Source organism: Micropterus salmoides, unplaced genomic scaffold (assembly GCF_014851395.1).
Source record: "Micropterus salmoides isolate LMB-PRFRI ecotype aquatic unplaced genomic scaffold, ASM1485139v1 Ms_hic_scaffold_19, whole genome shotgun sequence".
Classification (NCBI taxonomy): domain Eukaryota; kingdom Metazoa; phylum Chordata; class Actinopteri; order Centrarchiformes; family Centrarchidae; genus Micropterus; species Micropterus salmoides.
This window is the reverse complement of record NW_024041039.1, coordinates 13,714,198-13,731,276: the sequence shown is the minus strand read 5'-3', so window position 1 is coordinate 13,731,276 and position 17,079 is coordinate 13,714,198. Positions and strand designations below refer to the sequence as shown.

At 40.6% G+C, this 17,079-nt stretch overlaps 2 protein-coding genes across 2 annotated transcripts in view; both read left to right on the top strand.

Moving 5' to 3' along the window:
- The first annotated feature begins 8,050 nt into the window (after positions 1-8,050).
- LOC119910137 (zinc finger protein 770-like) lies at positions 8,051-12,379 on the top strand. The gene is made up of 2 exons (XM_038728553.1): positions 8,051-8,298; positions 8,710-12,379. Exon 2 carries the CDS (start codon positions 8,768-8,770, stop codon positions 12,104-12,106), a length of 3,339 nt encoding a protein of 1,112 aa, XP_038584481.1. The 5' UTR covers positions 8,051-8,298; positions 8,710-8,767; the 3' UTR covers positions 12,107-12,379.
- An 87-nt stretch (positions 12,380-12,466) lies between these two features.
- aqr (aquarius intron-binding spliceosomal factor) overlaps positions 12,467-17,079 on the top strand; it is a gene marked incomplete at its 3' end in the record, with an annotated part of 43,755 nt that continues 39,142 nt past the window's right edge. The window contains 7 exon segments of the mRNA XM_038728551.1: positions 12,467-12,574; positions 13,038-13,142; positions 13,584-13,640; positions 15,378-15,418; positions 15,522-15,557; positions 15,651-15,771; positions 15,858-15,998. Of these exon segments, the coding sequence (XP_038584479.1) occupies positions 13,059-13,142; positions 13,584-13,640; positions 15,378-15,418; positions 15,522-15,557; positions 15,651-15,771; positions 15,858-15,998 (480 nt within the window).

Sequence of the window (17,079 nt, the reverse complement as noted above, 5' to 3'; positions counted from 1 at the left end):
TTAGAGCATTGAAGATGGGTCGAGGCTGGGTCTTCCAACATGACAATGACCGAAGCACACAGCCAGGATAACCAAGGAGTGGCTCTGTAAGAAGCATATCAAGGTTCTGGCGTGGCCTAGCCAGTCTCCAGACCTAAACCCAATAGAGAATCTTTGGTGGGAGCTCAAACTCCGTGTTTCTCAGCGACAGCCCAGAAACCTGACTGATCTAGAGAAGATCTGTGTGGAGGAGTGGGCCAAAATCCCTCCTGCAGTGTGTGCAAACCTGGTGAAAAACGTTTGACCTCTGTAATTGCAAACAAAGGCTACTGTACCAAATATTAACATTGATTTTCTCAGGTGTTCAAATACTTATTTACAGCTGTATCATACAAATAGTTAAAAAATCATACATTGTGATTTCTGGATTTTCTTTTTTTTTTTTTTTAGATTATGTCTCTCACAGTGGACATGCACCTACGATGACAATTTCAGACCCCTCCATGATTTCTAAGTGGGAGAACTTGCAAAATAGCAGGGTGTTCAAATACTTATTTTCCTCACTGTAAATCTAGACACAACGCAAAAAGGGATCATATTGTCATCTCTCTGTTACCCTTGAAAATTACTCTGGAATTTGTACAAAACAAACATTCTCATATTGTCCAAACCTGCCAAAACACTGGCAGTTTTTCAGAAGCATAGATATGTACATTGAAAAAAAAAAAAAAAAACATCACAAACACTCTGCACATCAGAGGATCAGCTTAGATCCCTCGGCTTGGAACTCAGAATTGTTTATAAATTTACAGAATTAGACATAAAGGTTTGAGGACCAAAATGAGCATATCAGAGGGAACAGATTGTTTACAGTAAATGAGGAATGAACAAGGCCAACTAGAGAAACCCTGAGTTAACAGGGGAGGTGGGACTGTGGACCCACCTGTCTGCTGCTTGAAACACTGGTATTCCATCATAGCCTTTCTCCAGTGGCTTTGCCCTGGGGATGTTATACTTCTACTTTTTATACTTTATGTATGCTAGATACTTTATGTAGCACATACATTGATGTGATGATGTATAGGTCTTTGATAAAATCATTTGAGACATGAAGCAATAAGGGACTCTATACATGTGTAAAAGGGAGTGGGGATATCAACCTGAACACCAAAATCTAATGTGATTTAATTATATTGCTTTGTAATGTCTGGTTGTATGGAAGATTTTAATATTTGTAACCCACAGAAAACAATCCACAAATGTGTACTATGATGTGCAAATATTTCACTATCTACAAATATGTATTTTTACATTTGTGATGTGTAAAATCATAAGAGAATAAATATACTACCTAGTGTACCTAATGTTGTCAGTATGTATATATCTTGCACACAGTTTCATCTTTCTCCTTTTTTGCCCATATGGACTTGGTTTCTTAACACTGTTTTTACTGATTGTATTTTACCGTTTTTGTGGGGAAGAAGAAGAAATAAAAAGTCATATTTTTAATCATTTCACATCAAAAGATGTTATAACTTAATTGAAATGCAGTATTCCTTATTGGGCTTTATAGAATACAGAACTTCTCTGCTTTTCATATACTTTTACAAAGCTTTCTTTCACGGCTCTGACAGGAAGGTGTAACATATTACTACAAACACAATTTTCAGGTTCATATTTATTTAAATATAAATGTAAAAAAATACAGTGGTAAAGTATTCAATAGAAAACTATATAGACTTGTACAGAAAAATTTAGACTGAGTCCAGTGGTACAGCAGAAGCAGAAGTTGTTGTCTCCTACAGATGACCCTGGGTACTGCAATGGATATTCTTACAACTCATGAGAGGCAATGTCGCTACCGCCACCTGCTGGTGTAGCTAATAAACTGCTCTCACATCTACAGATCTGTGTTTACAGATCTCTGTGGTACAGAGTGGACAAAATTCCACAAAAAGGAAGTCACAAATGTAAAGTGACCTGCAAATTGACAGGAAATGATCCGCAAATGTGCATAGACTGTTTTGGGTGTAAAAATAGATCCACAAATGCATAAATAAAATTTTGTATGTGAAATTAAAATATGTGTGTACAGAGTAAATTGTACATATTTGCTAATTGCACTGTATATTTGGGGATATGATTTTACACAACACAAATGTAAAAATACATGTTTTGGGTAGTGAGATATTTGTGTATATTTTTTTAACAGATCTCCACAGTACACATTGGACAAAATTCCACAAATGTGTAAAAAATGTGTCTTGGTTAGCCAAGATGGCGCCGCAGGCGGCCGCCTCGGAATTACGCTCCGTAGTGCTTTTTGTGTTTTTGTTAACGCTGTTTTCTGCCGTACCTCTCGGGTAACTTTTACCAGAGAAGAGCTCTTTGGACTTTGTACTGCTCATACCATTCCACCGCTCTTTATTGACCCTGGAACTTTCCCGGAGTTATTAGATGGAGGAGCAGCAGCTCTGTTTGGGATTCTTCGGAAACGGCGCAGGGGAAAACGAGCAGGCGCGCTGGTTAAACTGAGACAGCGGGGATTTCGCACTGCGCTCCCTTTAATCCACCTGGCGAATGTCCGCTCTCTGGCCAAAAAAATGGACGAACTGCTGCTCCTCAACAGAACCAACTCGGACTTCTGCAGATCTGCTGCCCTCTGTTTCGCCGAATCCTGGCTCAACGAGCGCATCCCGGACAGCGCACTTCATCTACCGGGATTTAATCTCATCCGCGCGGATCGTGAAAGGGAGCTCACGGGAAAAACAAGGGGAGGCGGACTCTGTTTCTATATAAACGAAGGTTGGTGCACAGATGTCACAGTGTTAAAGAAATCATACAGCCCTCACTTAGAGACATTATTTATCAACTGTAAACCGTTTTATTCACCACGGGAGTTTTCCTAGTTTGTTCTGGTCGCTGTTTACATTCCACCTCAGGCCTGTGTTAGTGAGGCGTTACTACACCTGGCCGAGCAGATAACTAACGTGGAGAAAAAACATCCAGACTCCCTGCTCATTGTTCTTGGGGACTTTAACAAAGCAAACCTCAGTCATGAACTTCCAAAATACAGACAGCATATTAAGTGTCCCACCAGGGACACTTAACACACTGGACCACTGCTACACAACATTAAAGGACGCCTATCACTCTGTTCCCCGTGCAGCCTTGGGACTCTCTGATCACTGTCTGGTTCATCTTATCCCGACACACAGGCAAAAACTGAAATCTGCTAAACCTGTTGTAAAGTCTGTGAAAAGATGGACCAATGAGTCAAAGCTGGAGTTACAGGCCTGCTTTGACTGCACTAACTGGAGTGTTTTTGAGGCTGCAGCCACTGACCTGGACGAACTAACTGACACTGTGACATCTTACATCAGTTTTTGTGAGGACATGTGTGTGCCGACTAAAACCTTCCGCACATACAACAACCAAAAACCCTGGTTCACAGCAAAACTTCGTCAGACCAAGGAGGAGGCCTTCAGAAGGGGGGACAGAGGCCAGGAACACAATGACTAAAGAGGTCAAAGCTGCAAAGAGGTGCAATGCTCAAAAGCTAAATAAAAGCTTTGCAGCCAACGACCCTGCGTCATTGTGGAGAAGCCTACGGTAACTCACAAACTACAGGAGATTATCCCCCTGGTACTCAACGACTGGCAGACGAGCTGAATGGTTTCTACTCTAGGTTTGAAAAGCCCACAGTCACATCTCTCCCCCACTCCAACGCCATCTTCAAACAGTCACCTTCCCCCTCTGACCTCTCACCTGCACTCAAGATCTGTGAAGAGGACGTGAGCCACCTCTTCCAAAGGCAGAAGATCAGGAAGGCTCCTGGACCTGACGGTGTCTCACCATCGTGCCTGAAAATCTGTGCGGACCAGCTGGCCCCCATCTTCACTCAGATCTTCAGCAAATCACTGGAGCTGTGTGAAGTTCCCTCCTGCTTCAAACGCTCCACAGTCATCCCGGTCCCTAAAAAAAAACCCATCTCTGGACTGAATGACTACAGGCCTGTCGCCCTGACATCTGTAGTCATGAAGTCCTTTGAAAGACTGGTGTTGGTCCACCTGAAGGACATTACAGGCCCCCTGCAGTTTGCCTACAGGGCTAACACGTCAGTGGATGATGCTGTCAACTTGGGTCTGCATCACATCCTGCAACACCTCGACTCTCCAGGGACATATGCTAGGATCCTGTTCGTGGACTTCAGCTCGGCGTTCAACACCATCATCCCGGACATCCTCAGCACCAAACTCACCCAGCTCACTGTGCCAGCCTCCACCTGTCAGTGGATCACAGACTTCCTGACTGACAGGAGTCAGCAGGTGAGGCTGGGGAACATCACATCCAGCACCCGGTCTATCAGCACTGGCGCCCCCCAGGGGTGTGTGCTCTCCCCACTGCTCTTCTCCCTCTACACCAACGACTGCACCTCAGGGGACCCATCTGTCAACCTCCTGAAGTTCGCTGACGACACAACGGTCATCGGCCTCATCCGGGACGGTGATGAGTCGGCCTACAGACGGGAAGTTGATCAGCAGGCTCTCTGGTGCGGTCAGAACAACCTGGAGCTTAACACGCTCAGAACTGTGGAGATGACCGTGGACTTCAGGAGGAGCCCACCACTCTGCCCCCCATCACTATACTCAATGGCCCTGTGTCTGCTGTGGAATCCTTCAGGTTTCTGGGTTCCACTATATCCCAGGACCTAAAGTGGGAGCCCAACACTGACGCTATCATCAAGAAGGCCCAGCAGAGGATGTACTTCCTGCGTCAGCTCAGGAAGCTCAACCTGCCTGAGGAGCTGCTGATCCAGTTCTACACAGCCATCATCCAGTCTGTCCTCTGCACCTCCATCACTGTCTGGTTTGGATCTGCCACCAAAAAGAACAAGGACAGACTACAACGGACAGTCAGGACTGCAGAATAAATAATCGGTGCCAACCTGCCCTCCATTCAGGACTTATACATTACCAGAGTCAGGAAACGGGCAGGAAACATCACTGCAGATCCATCTCACCCCTGACACAACCTGTTCCAGCTCCTCCCCTCTGGTAGGCGCTACAGAGCACTGTTCGCCAAAACCAACAGACTCAGGAACAGTTTCTTCCCACAAGCCATCACTCTGATGAACAGCTGATTTCTTACTCACAGTGTCAGGAACAATTCCTGTGTAATAACCCAGTAACTCTGTCTCTAATCCTGTTTACTGGTTTCCACTTATTATTTATTTATTCACCATTCTCTATTTCAGTGCTGCTCATATTATGTTCATACTATGTCATATTGTATATACTGTATACCAGAGGTCACTAATAGGCGGACCGCGGTCCGGATCCGGACCCAGCCGCCGTCCTCTCCGGACCGCCGACCTACAGCACATTTATTATTGAGACTTACTACCTCGTGACGGAGTGTTTCTATTTTAACCCGCGCAGCTTTTCTAGCATTTACTGTACTGGTTTAGAGGACCAGGAAACTCACAGACCAATCGCATTTGCTCCAATCGTCTCATGTGACGCTGCTCAGCCAATCAAATCTGTGCATACCGATGCTTGCGAGTCGAGTCCGCGAGATTCACCAGAGACATTTTGGAAACTCACATGAATTGAGGAGACGAAAGGGGAAAAAGATTTCACATGGCTTTTAATCAAGAATGTACAGATTCTTACATGTACATTCCTCCCACGGGCAGTTCAAAACCAGAATATAGAATAGCAGAATAGCTCACGTTTCTCACTGAACAACAGAAAGTAGGAAAGTGGTAGCTCTGTAAGAGGAAATGAAAGAGAAGAGGAGGCATTACAGCTGTTCATTTGTGTGTTTATTATAAAATTGGTTAAGACTACACTTCATCACTTCAAGCTACACTTTTTATTACATTTTTCTAAAAATTAGGCACTTTAGTTTACTTAAATTTAGAATTTATTATTTGAATAGTTATTATTTATTATCCCTCCAGTTTGATGTGAAAACTGACTGAAATATTATTTGATTTGACAGTCCATTGTTGACTAAAAACATGTGTTGATACAACTATAGGTTATAGTACTGAATGATAACGCAAGTTAGTTGTTTTGATGTGCTGGACCTTTGCTTCAGGAAATTTTCTCTAACTGGACCTCTTTGAAAACTAATTGAATACCCCTGCTGTATACCAATACACCTACCTCAGGTCATAAGGTTGTACTTCAACATGTACATAATGAGAATAGTTTACTCTTGCATCCTTTGCACTCTGATTACTGCACTATTTGTTAATATGTCTATATTGTTTTGTTCATATTGTGTGTATATTAGTGTTGTCTAGTCTGTAGTTTGTGTCGGATTTTATTTTATTATATTATTATTTTATTATTGTATAAAGTTAAATAATATAAAGATGAAGATAAATAATTATAAGTAAGCACATCGTGAGCAATGTACAATCCTGAGTCAAATTCCTCGTATGTGTACACATACCTGGCAATAAAACTGATTCTGATTCTGATTCTGAAAAGGAAGTTACAAATGTAACATGACCCACAAATTAACAGAAAGCAATCTGCAAATGTGCAAAAACTGTTTTGTGTGTAGATGTCACTCTGTATTTTTGTGTATATGATTTTACACATCACAAATGTAAAAATACGTAGATATATGTAGATAGTGAAATATTTGCGCATCATAGTACACATTTGTGGATTGTTTTCTGTGGATTACAAATTACAAAAAAAGTCCAATAAAATCTTCCATAAAGTTGCAGTTTCGAATTGTATTGTTAGGTGTTTAGGATATTTGGAGTCCTACACAACATCACTAAAATAGGTTAAATGCAAATTTTTTCAGGACACGCAAATTTCCACGTGTATGATTATTAAAAAGTCACCAATTTATCATGGGTCATGAGAACTACTATCTCTAACTATCTCAGTTTCAAAACAATTTGGACCGCAGTGCACACAAAAAACAAAACAAAAGAACACGTGTTTTTTCTTTTATTCATTCAACTTTTGTGTTGAGTGTGTTGGGACAAACAAAATAAAATAGCAGTTTCAAACAGAGGGGTCTCCTCAACGAAGAAGGAGAGAGAAAATGGAGTCAGAGGAGAGCGTGGAGAGTGAAGCAAAACAAAGAGGATACAAGAGGATTTGTGAAAAGGAAAAGGAAGAAGGATATTTCAAGTGATGGCAGGCAGGTGAGAAGAACTGATGTATCGAGTTGGTATGATAGCGGTGACAAGAACAGATGGGATCTTCAAGGATTCGCCCGAGATTGGAAAGTTTGTTGGAGAAGAACTCCATGTCCAGGCAATCAAAATAACAAGGAGTGGGATGGTTATCATTGACTGCGTGTCAAGGTGGCAGAGAGATCAAGCTTTGAGGATTAAAATGTATGAAGAATGAACATTATAGCAGTTTGAAATGCTTTACACTCGGGTCAGAAATCAAAAAGAAAGGAGTAGGCAAATTTTGGGGTATTGAAGGTGTTTGTGAGGCGAGAAGACTTACAAGATTCCGTCAGTATGTAGAGGAGTCTTAAGATATGGGAGATACGGGAAGAACAACTGTGAAAGAGAGGAGTGTGAAGAGGAGCAGGAACAAGTAAAGTGCATTCACTGTGCGGGAAATCACCACCAATCACCAGCACAATGTCCGGAAAAAATAAACAAAAGTGAGTAAAATCATAACAGAAGAGGATCTGTCTTAAGCAAAAGCTATCAAGACGTTGGAAAGGAAGGATGAACGAGCAGCAGTGCAAAAGTAACATGAGCCAAAAAGGAATGGAGATGAGCAGAATATGATATGCATGGACAAGAAGCATTTCTGGCATTTATTGCTATGGTGGTTAATTGTGCTGTTGAAATTAAGAGCAAGTCAGAGAGGATTAAGATGGTGTTCGATGCGGCAAGACATTGGACATTGTAAACATATCAGGAGAAGAAATAGTCACTACGCTGAGGGAAGGATTTATACCATCTCAGTCCATTGAGTCCGAGTCAGAAAACAGACAATGCATTGAATGGGAGTGCTTTGGGTGGTCACTGTAAATTTATTGCACTGGGAAACTATTTCAACCAGTAGGTGGCGGTAATGCAACATTTTGGATGCCAACCGCCATAAAACCACAAAGAAGAAGAAGAGCGGTCTCTTCGCAACAGGATAGAAACCATACCGAACATTTTTGTTTCCCGCCGTACATTTTGAGGGACGTACATGCATTGTTGTCTGGGTGACGTCAGAGGTTGTGGCGTCGTTAGCAAGAAGGCTAACAAGTCAGAGACATTGTCAACTCTTAGTGAATACATAAGTTGTACTAGGACTTCAAACACAAATAGTAAGTAGTTCTGACTTACTCCAGTAAATCGAGTTTGTTAGCCAGTTCCGACGTTTGCTGCAAATTCTGATTATGTTGTTTACGCCGTTTTCAAATCCCTGTGTTGTTAGCCTAACGTTATAATGTAAGTTAGCATGGAAATCTATGGAAATTGTTGTAACGTTAATGTTTTTGCAGCAATATATTGTAGACATTATGCATATTATACGTAACTTTGGTTACAATTTTCTGTTTTAGATGTCCACAAATTTAATAAGACGTTAATGTTGTACACTATTATAATGTTAATTATAGCGAGGATAGTCACATAGTAATGAAATCACTCCCTATTGTCAGTTGTCAGTTGCACTGATTGGAGTTCCTCCGTGTTTGCTTCAAGTTTTAATGTCATGCTTTGTCCTATTGCCCTAGGTATAGTGAGAGCATCTCTAATTGGGGAGAAAAAAGTCTCTACAGTGGTGATTTGAAAATGCATCATTGCCCTGTTTGTCCAAAATCTTTCCCATCGACATATAAACTTCAGAGACATTATGTCATCCACACTGGCCAGAAGCCCTTCATCTGCGAAATCTGTGGAAAAGCCTTCACACAGTCTGAGCATTTAAAAACGCACTTGCAGAAAGTCCAACATTCAAGGCTTCCAACAGACCGTCTACAGGATGGCATTTTAACTCATAACCAACAACCACGTTGTGATCAACCTCATGCATTTGTTCGTCCTTCCTCTGAGACTGGAAATCCACCAAAAAATATGCCACATACAAGTGATGGCTCAATGACTCAAAATAGTACCTCAGATGTTGCGGATGCAGTACCCCAGGAGCAAGTTGATTCTGAAAATGTAGATGCATATGTATATTATCCCCACAATAGATACACCTGTAAAGTCTGCTTGAAGTCATTTACGTCATCTCTTCAGCTTTGGATTCACTCAGCAACTCATAACAAACCAAAACAATTTAAGAGGGGAAGCGAGTCAGGCCAGACTTCTTCTAAAAAGGCTCATACGAAGGTGCATCTGCAGTCACAAGAATTGAGCTCCAGCAGAAGCAAAATAACATTGAAACACCGTTGTCCTAAATGTCTCAAAACCTTCTGTTCACCATCCAAATTACAACGGCATTTTCTTATTCATACTGGGCAGAAACCCTACTCATGTAAGATCTGCAGGAAAGCCTTCAGACAGAAGGTACACTTGAAATCCCATTTAAGTACTGCAAATAAATGTGCACCCCAGACTCAGTCATCACTCCACCAACAACCCATCATCCATCGCACTCCTGTGAATTCCTCAATGGAACTAGAGCTCCAGTGTAAAATAAGTGTAACTGCTGTGCAGGACCTAAACAAGACTGAAATCAAGTCGGATGCAGTCGTAAAACCAGAGCAACCATTAAATACAAGCAGTCACTTTCATAGTATTTGTCAAAAGTCAGATGAATTAGACAAGCAGTACTTAACATACAAAGACTTGAAACCATTCCAGTGTATGATCTGCAGCAGATCGTTTCATTTGGAAGTTAATTTAATCCATCATCATAAAATTCACAAGATCCAAAATGAATTGGATTGTCCTACCACTGTGCAAAACAATGGTAATGTGAGAATGAGTGATTCAGAAGCAATAAATAATTTACTTGGACCCAGTCATGCGGATCCCATTGATTTGAACATCATTGTTAAACCAGAAACATGGAGTGAAAATTGCAGTGATCACAATGACTCCCTTCCTCAAGATTCTGAGTTTACATCAGCAGAACAGCAGAGGGAAACCTGCCATGTCACCAGCGAGCAGCAGAGAATTAACACTTTACATCAGTGCCATACATGTTTAAAATGTTTTCCATCTGTATCAAAACTTCAAAGGCACATGATGACTCATACTGGACAAAGGCCCTTTGGCTGTGAAATGTGTGGAAAGAGATTTCGTCAGAAGACACACTTGAGAGTCCATTGTCGCACTCACCTGTGGTCCAGGTATCACAAACAACGCTCACTGTATATCAATCGGCTGCCGTCTTGCATAGGTGGGTTTAACACAAGGACTGCGGCAGACGTCTCAGTCCAGGAAATGATAATACCTAAAAAGGATTTTGCGACACACACTGGCAGCGATGTAATCTCTGTGAAACATACCCAGGTAATTATTCAGAATGGCAACAGAAAATCACAAAGCAAATTGTTGCCACATACCTCAAAGACAATTGAGGTTGTGCATTTGAGAAAGGTTTCTAAAGTGACTGTGAAAAGGACAAAGACTGCCAAATCAATGCTAAATTCAGGCAACGTTCAACACAAGTGCTTCCGGTGTTTAAAGTGTTTTCCGAGTGCCTCTAAATTACAAAGGCATGAGATGGTACACACAGGCCTGAAACCATTTCAGTGTGTTATTTGTGGGAGAGCATTCAGGCAAGCTCCACATCTGAAAACCCATGAAAGAACTCACTGTGAGAGGAAACCACCCAAGCCAGTCAAGCTACAAGGGGACATCAAAACACTGAAAGTGAATAATCAACAGCAGCTTTATCCAAGGATTAGTGTCCGTATCCCACCACAGAAAAAATCTGTAAAGACAGACACTTCATTTGGCAATGGAGTGAGTGTGCTGCTCTGCACAGGGCGTGAAATATCCTTACAAAACGTGAAAAGTCTCTTCAAGACAAACCCTACAAGAGACGTAACTTGTAAAAAAAGTAAAGTTCACACATGCCAAATATGCTTTAAGAGCTTTTTTTCCCAATACAAGCTCTCAAGGCACTTGGTCACTCACTCTGGAGTTAGGCCATACAAATGCACTTTGTGCAGCAAAACCTTCACACAGCGTTGTCATCTAAAAGTTCATGAGCACAGATGCAGACAGGGTGCCAGGATCTCACATAATCAAGAAGAAATGATAAATGCCAACCATCTCCAGGATAAATGCAGTGAAAACCTTACTGATTGTACCGATTTTGATGTGGCTGCAACAAGAGAGCAGTCTGAGTCACATTATACCGGTGCTGGTCATAGTCATAACTCATTTATTAATATAGGTGTATCTTATTGCTCTGAACCAATAGACACTGAATGTCTGGCAGTATCAGAGGAAGGCTTACAAGAGGAGGCAAAATGGCAAAATTGTAATCAGGCTACAGGCAATTATGATCAGGCTTCAGATGATTATAGTCATTCATTTCCCTCTGAACTTCCATCCATCCATCCATCAATCGTCAACCGCTTATCCTGCATACAGGGTCGCGGGGGGCTGGAGGCAATCCCAGCTGACATCAGGCAAAAGGCAGGGTACACCCTGGACAGGTCACCAGTCCATCGCAGGCCCTCTGAACTTGCCTTTGAAATAAATAAGCTTGTCCGAAATCAAAACATGATAGCTCCACCTTTGTCACATCAGTATGAGGACAATGCACAAAATGTAGAAGTACCATGTCAACTTAAAGGAGTTGCAGCTATTTCAGGTAGCAACAAGCTGCTCAGTGATGAACTTGTGAGTTCCGTGTTTGAGAATCAAATGCAGCCAGATAATTACTGGTGTGAACCACTAACTTTGTTTGAATGTGACAAGTGCACTGCATGTTTTAAGAGCAAAAACAATCTTAAGCAAAATATTTGTTCAACTCATGGTCAACCTAAAATGACAGAGTCAACCTGGAAGCATCGTTGTGACATTTGCTTCAAATATTTTGTGTCTCCCTCTAAACTTAAAAGGCACTATCTCACCCATACAGGTCAGAGGCCCTTTAGGTGTGAAATTTGTGGTAAAACATTCACACAGTCAGCACATGTCAGAACACACCGACTGACTCATTAATATTCAGGAGTGACTCATTGATAATCAGGAGTTCAGGAGGATGATAATGTTTGTTTTTTTGTGTAAATGATTTGTCATTGTAATAATGTGTGTGTATACTGTATTATGTATGTAAAGAATGTAATAGCTGTATGATAATTTAGATTTGTTTTATATTTATATTTTCAGTATTTCCAATGTGTTTCGTATGGTATTGTGCCTCTTGTTAAATTTGTTCTGGTCACACATTTAATTGATGTGAAAAATTCTCAAAAATAAATATGTTACAATGATCGTCGCAATTTGGTTAAGACGTGTTGTTTTAGAGAAATACAAAAAAAATCAGAGTAGGAACGGAAGACGCGCTTTTGTACCCGGGGACAATTTCTTAGGGACCTACCTTTACAGGAAGTAAGTCGCATACGGCGCGTTGTGGTTGTGTACATGCGTAACTGTTCAACGGCAGTAAGAGCTGAAATGAAAATAAAGGTTAGTAAGCTTACTTTATCACACTTTTGTGTACGCTATGGGACTAATAGTAACGATATCGTTAAAACTGGTTTGTTAGTCACCTTGTAAATGCTACTAATTAGCTTAGCTGATTGTCTGATCTTATGAAACGGCTAACGTGATTTTAGTATTTACGTTAATTATTCTTTGTAGGAACGGTATACCACTGCTTAGACATTTGAAGTATTGGGCAGGCGTTTACGTAATTATAACATTTAGAATAGCTCAGATTTCACCAATTAACAAGACCTTATGTTGCTTAAGTTTAAACTTAGCAAGCTAACGTAACTTTCTCAGCACTATTGTTGCGTATATTGGCCCCGTATTTTTAAAAGCATGAATTCAGTAACGTTACAAATCGCTAAGTTCAAAGCGTGTTGGTGTTTAATGAGTAGCTACAGTTACTTTCATAAAATCTCTCAATTCCCTCTTTTTCTGACAGTCGTCATTATAGCTGCTCGAGATGGCCACGATGGAGAAAGAAACCCCCTCTAAAAAAGCTGCAGCGCCTTCTGTGTCTCAGATTAATGCAGAATATGTCACACAGGTAATCATTGTACATGTTTACTACACATGTGGTTCAGTAACGTGTTGGAAAAAAGTGTTCCCGTGCCGTTTTTATGCTGAAGACAGAAATATTGTCCCCTCATCTGCTGTCAGTTTGGCACATTTACATGTAATAAGTCTGTTAAGTGAACTTGAGTTGTACTTGCATAGACGATTTACTAACGTTAGATGAGTTTTCTGCATCCTAATACACGTAAAAAGTACTCGTGTAGAGTGGTGAGATGTGTACCTTTGACAGAGGACTCTTCTCTAGATAGTTCGCTATTTGGTAATAAACCAGAAGAGAATTTATCCACACCAGAAAACCAAGTATGTCGTCTTAAACGTCTGAGTTTTCCCACACATTTCTACCAACCTCAGTGTTGCTTAATGACACTTTGTATGTTCATACTCCCAACTGTTTTCTGATTTCTTGTTTCAGTTGGCTAATAAGTATTGGGCTCCCCATGCAAAGAATAAACTACCCTTTGACCCTAAGGTGAGTCACATGTATTGCTGCTTCTTAGCAGTGTCAATATACACTATAGGTTGCAACTTACTTGTACAACACATGTTCTACAGTCCCCTCCAAAATTTAATGTATTGGAACAGTAAGGCAAATTCCTTTGTTTGTTGTTCACTGAAGACACTAGGGTTTAAGATCAAAAGATGAGTATGAGACAAGAGTTCAGAATTTAAGCTTTTATTTCCTGGTATTCACATCTAGATGTGTTAAACAACTTAGGACATATCACAGTTTCTATTAGACCACAGCATTCTTAGGTGAGTAAAAGTAAAGGAACAAATCTTAAAGAAAATAACACTTAATATTTGGCAGCATAACCCTTGCTTGCAATAACTGCCTCAAGCCTGCGACCCATCGACATCACCAAACTGTTGCATTCTTTATTTTTTTCCCCCCTGATGAAGTCCTTTGTTTTGTTGACAGTGTGCTGTGGCTCATTGTCCTGCTGCATGATAAACTTCCTCCCCATTAGTTTCAATGAATTTCTCTGTAAATTGGCAGACAAAATGTTTATGTACACTTCTGAATTCATTCTGCTGCTACAATCAGTTACATCAATAAATATTAATGAGCCTGTTCCAGAAGCAGCCATGCTCACCCAAGCCATGACCTCCACTATGCTTCAGACGAGCTCATACGCTTCAGATCATAAGCAGTTCCTTTCCTTCTCCACACTTTGGCCTTTCCATCACTTTGGCAGAGATTCATCTTGCTCTCATCAGTCCATAAGATTGTGTTCCAGAACTTTTGTGGCTCATCTCTGTACTTCTTTGCAAATTTCAATCTGGCCTTCTGATTCTTACTGCTGATGTGGGTTTACATCTTGAAGTGTGGCCTCTCTATTTCTGCTCTCTGAGTCTTGTTCGGAACAGTGGATTGTGATACCTTCACCCCTGCACTGTGGAGGTCGTTGGTGATGTCACTTACTGATGTTTTGGGGGTTTTCTTCACAGCTCTCACGGTATTTCAGTCATCAACCACTGTTGTCTTCCTTGGCCGACCTGTTCGATGTCTGTTGCTCAGTACTCAGTAGTTTCTTTCTTTTTCAGGACATTCCAAATTGTGCTTGCTATGCCCAATGTTTGTCCTGGGGCTCTGGTCAAGTTTCCTTCTTTTCTCAGCTTGACAATGGCTTGCTTTTCTCCCATAGACAGCTCTCTGGTCTTCATGTTGGTTTATGCTCTTTAACAGGAAATGCAATCTTTATAGCTTTGAACCAAGGATGAAAACTTAGACTAGTCATGCAGAGCTATTTAATGTTTGGACAATCAACCTAAAAGGCAACACCTGGGCAACAAGAAACATGCTCCAATAGTTTTGCTCACTTGAAAAATGGGTGGGTTCAAAGGGTGGTATGTCCCGAGTTGTTTAACACATCTAAATGTGAATACCACGAAATGAAAGCTGAAATTCTGAACTCTTGTCTCATACTCATCTTTTGATCTTAAACCCAAATATCTTCAGTGAATAACAAAAACAAAGGAATTTGCCTTACCGTTCCAATACTTCTGGAGGGGCCTATATATACTGAATTTGTCATAGTGTTAGTTATGTCTGTTGGCCCTAACCAAAATGTATTTTAATCATGTAGCTTGATTAAAATAACTCAATGAACTACCTAAACGCACATTTTGTGTTTTTAACATTGAGGTAGGGGTCCTATGTGTTTGCCTTAAGCCATTAGAAGTATAACATTATTTTACTGTTTAGGTGATGGAAGATATTTACGAAAAAGAGATTCTCAAGTCCAAGTAAGTAAATGTATAGCATCTATGTCTTAAACTACCATATTTAATCCAATGAACAAATTTTACACTCATCTATCTGACTCTATTATCTTTTGTACGTTTTCAGATTTGCCATCAGAAAAATTATGCTCCTTGAGTTCAGGTGGGATATTTCACTTTCTCTTATTCCCTCTTTTTATTAAGCAGCCAATGAGTAACTGGATAGATATTCATACATTATTTTCTCATCTTTCAGCCAGTATCTTGAGAACTACCTGTGGGTGAACTACACTGCAGAGGTATCCAGCAATGCCTACCTCATGTCCATTTGTTGCATCGTCAACGAGAAGTTCAGAGAGAATGTCCCAGCTTGGGAGGTAAGAAATGCAGTTCCTCATCTAAGTTTAGACTGATCGTCATTGCATTGGTTACTGAATTTTATTTTTTGAATGGCGTGTGTCAGGTGTTCAAAAAGGAGCCAAGCCATTTCCCATTCTTCTTTAAATGTGTGATGGAAGCTGTATTGGCAGGCGACGAGGCTGGCCTCACTCTGAAGGAGCAGACTGTGCTGCTGGTCTTCCTGGACCACTGTTTCAACAGTCTGGTGTGTACCACTACACTGATATTCATATGTAACTTAGGGAATGTTATGAGTGTTGGGCTGCTGCTTGTAGGGTCAACGAGGATGTTTGTTTTCATGTAATACCGAGATTACTGGGAATAATCATCTTATATGTTGATTACAATATTTACATGGTTTACAGTAAGATGGTTTGTCTAAAAACAGAGCAGCCATTCATTAGTGTCTGTCTGGATAAGAAGATAATTAAGATGATTATCCTGAGATAACCAATACAGTTAAATACACTTTGAATACTGGTGGTATATTCATTTGTTATGTACAAGAGAAATCAAGCTGTGTTAACGATTCTATCGGCATTTTAAATTTGATCTCAAGGAATTTGCATGAGAATTTGAACAGGGTTTCTGCTGGGTCTTAAAAAGTCTTAAATTTCAAAATCAAAATTTAAGAACTTAAAAAGTCTTAAATTCGCTGAAGTTTGTGTTCTAGGTCTTAAACAATTTTATTAATTTTCCAATGTCCATGTAACACTACCTCTAATGCTCATTGAAATGCTCCCACAGAGCTTTGGAATGTTTTTTCCTCCCCGTGGTGTTGTAGTTCTTACTTTCGCTAGTCTACATATAATACGCTGTATTAGTACAAAGACCAACATGCAGCTGTCGTGTTATTGCCGCGAGCCTCTTTCGGATTGTACCACAGATTTAAAACGGATTTATTTTTCAGCTGTGCGAAAGTGCAACCTTAGCGACTCTTGCCTGAAAGAAACAGAACTTAGGGCTTGGTTCAAACCACTTGCTAGCAACATATTTGAAGCCTGCTGTCGATATTTAATGAATGAGCGCCGCTACTAAAATTTCACACGATCATTAATGATTTTCAGTAAGCAACGGTAATTCACACTCATCGCATGGCTGTCTCCCTCTTCGCATTCTTCAAAGGCCGAGCGAATGTAAGAGAGAGTGGCAGACGGTGAAAGTAGCGGTGGATAAGATCAGCATTAAGTTGTCAGGTTGCAGCTTTGTCCTGTATACCTACTGTAAGTTACATATTCATAGTTAAATTACATTAAAAAGAAAAGACTGACTATGGAGGAGCTGAG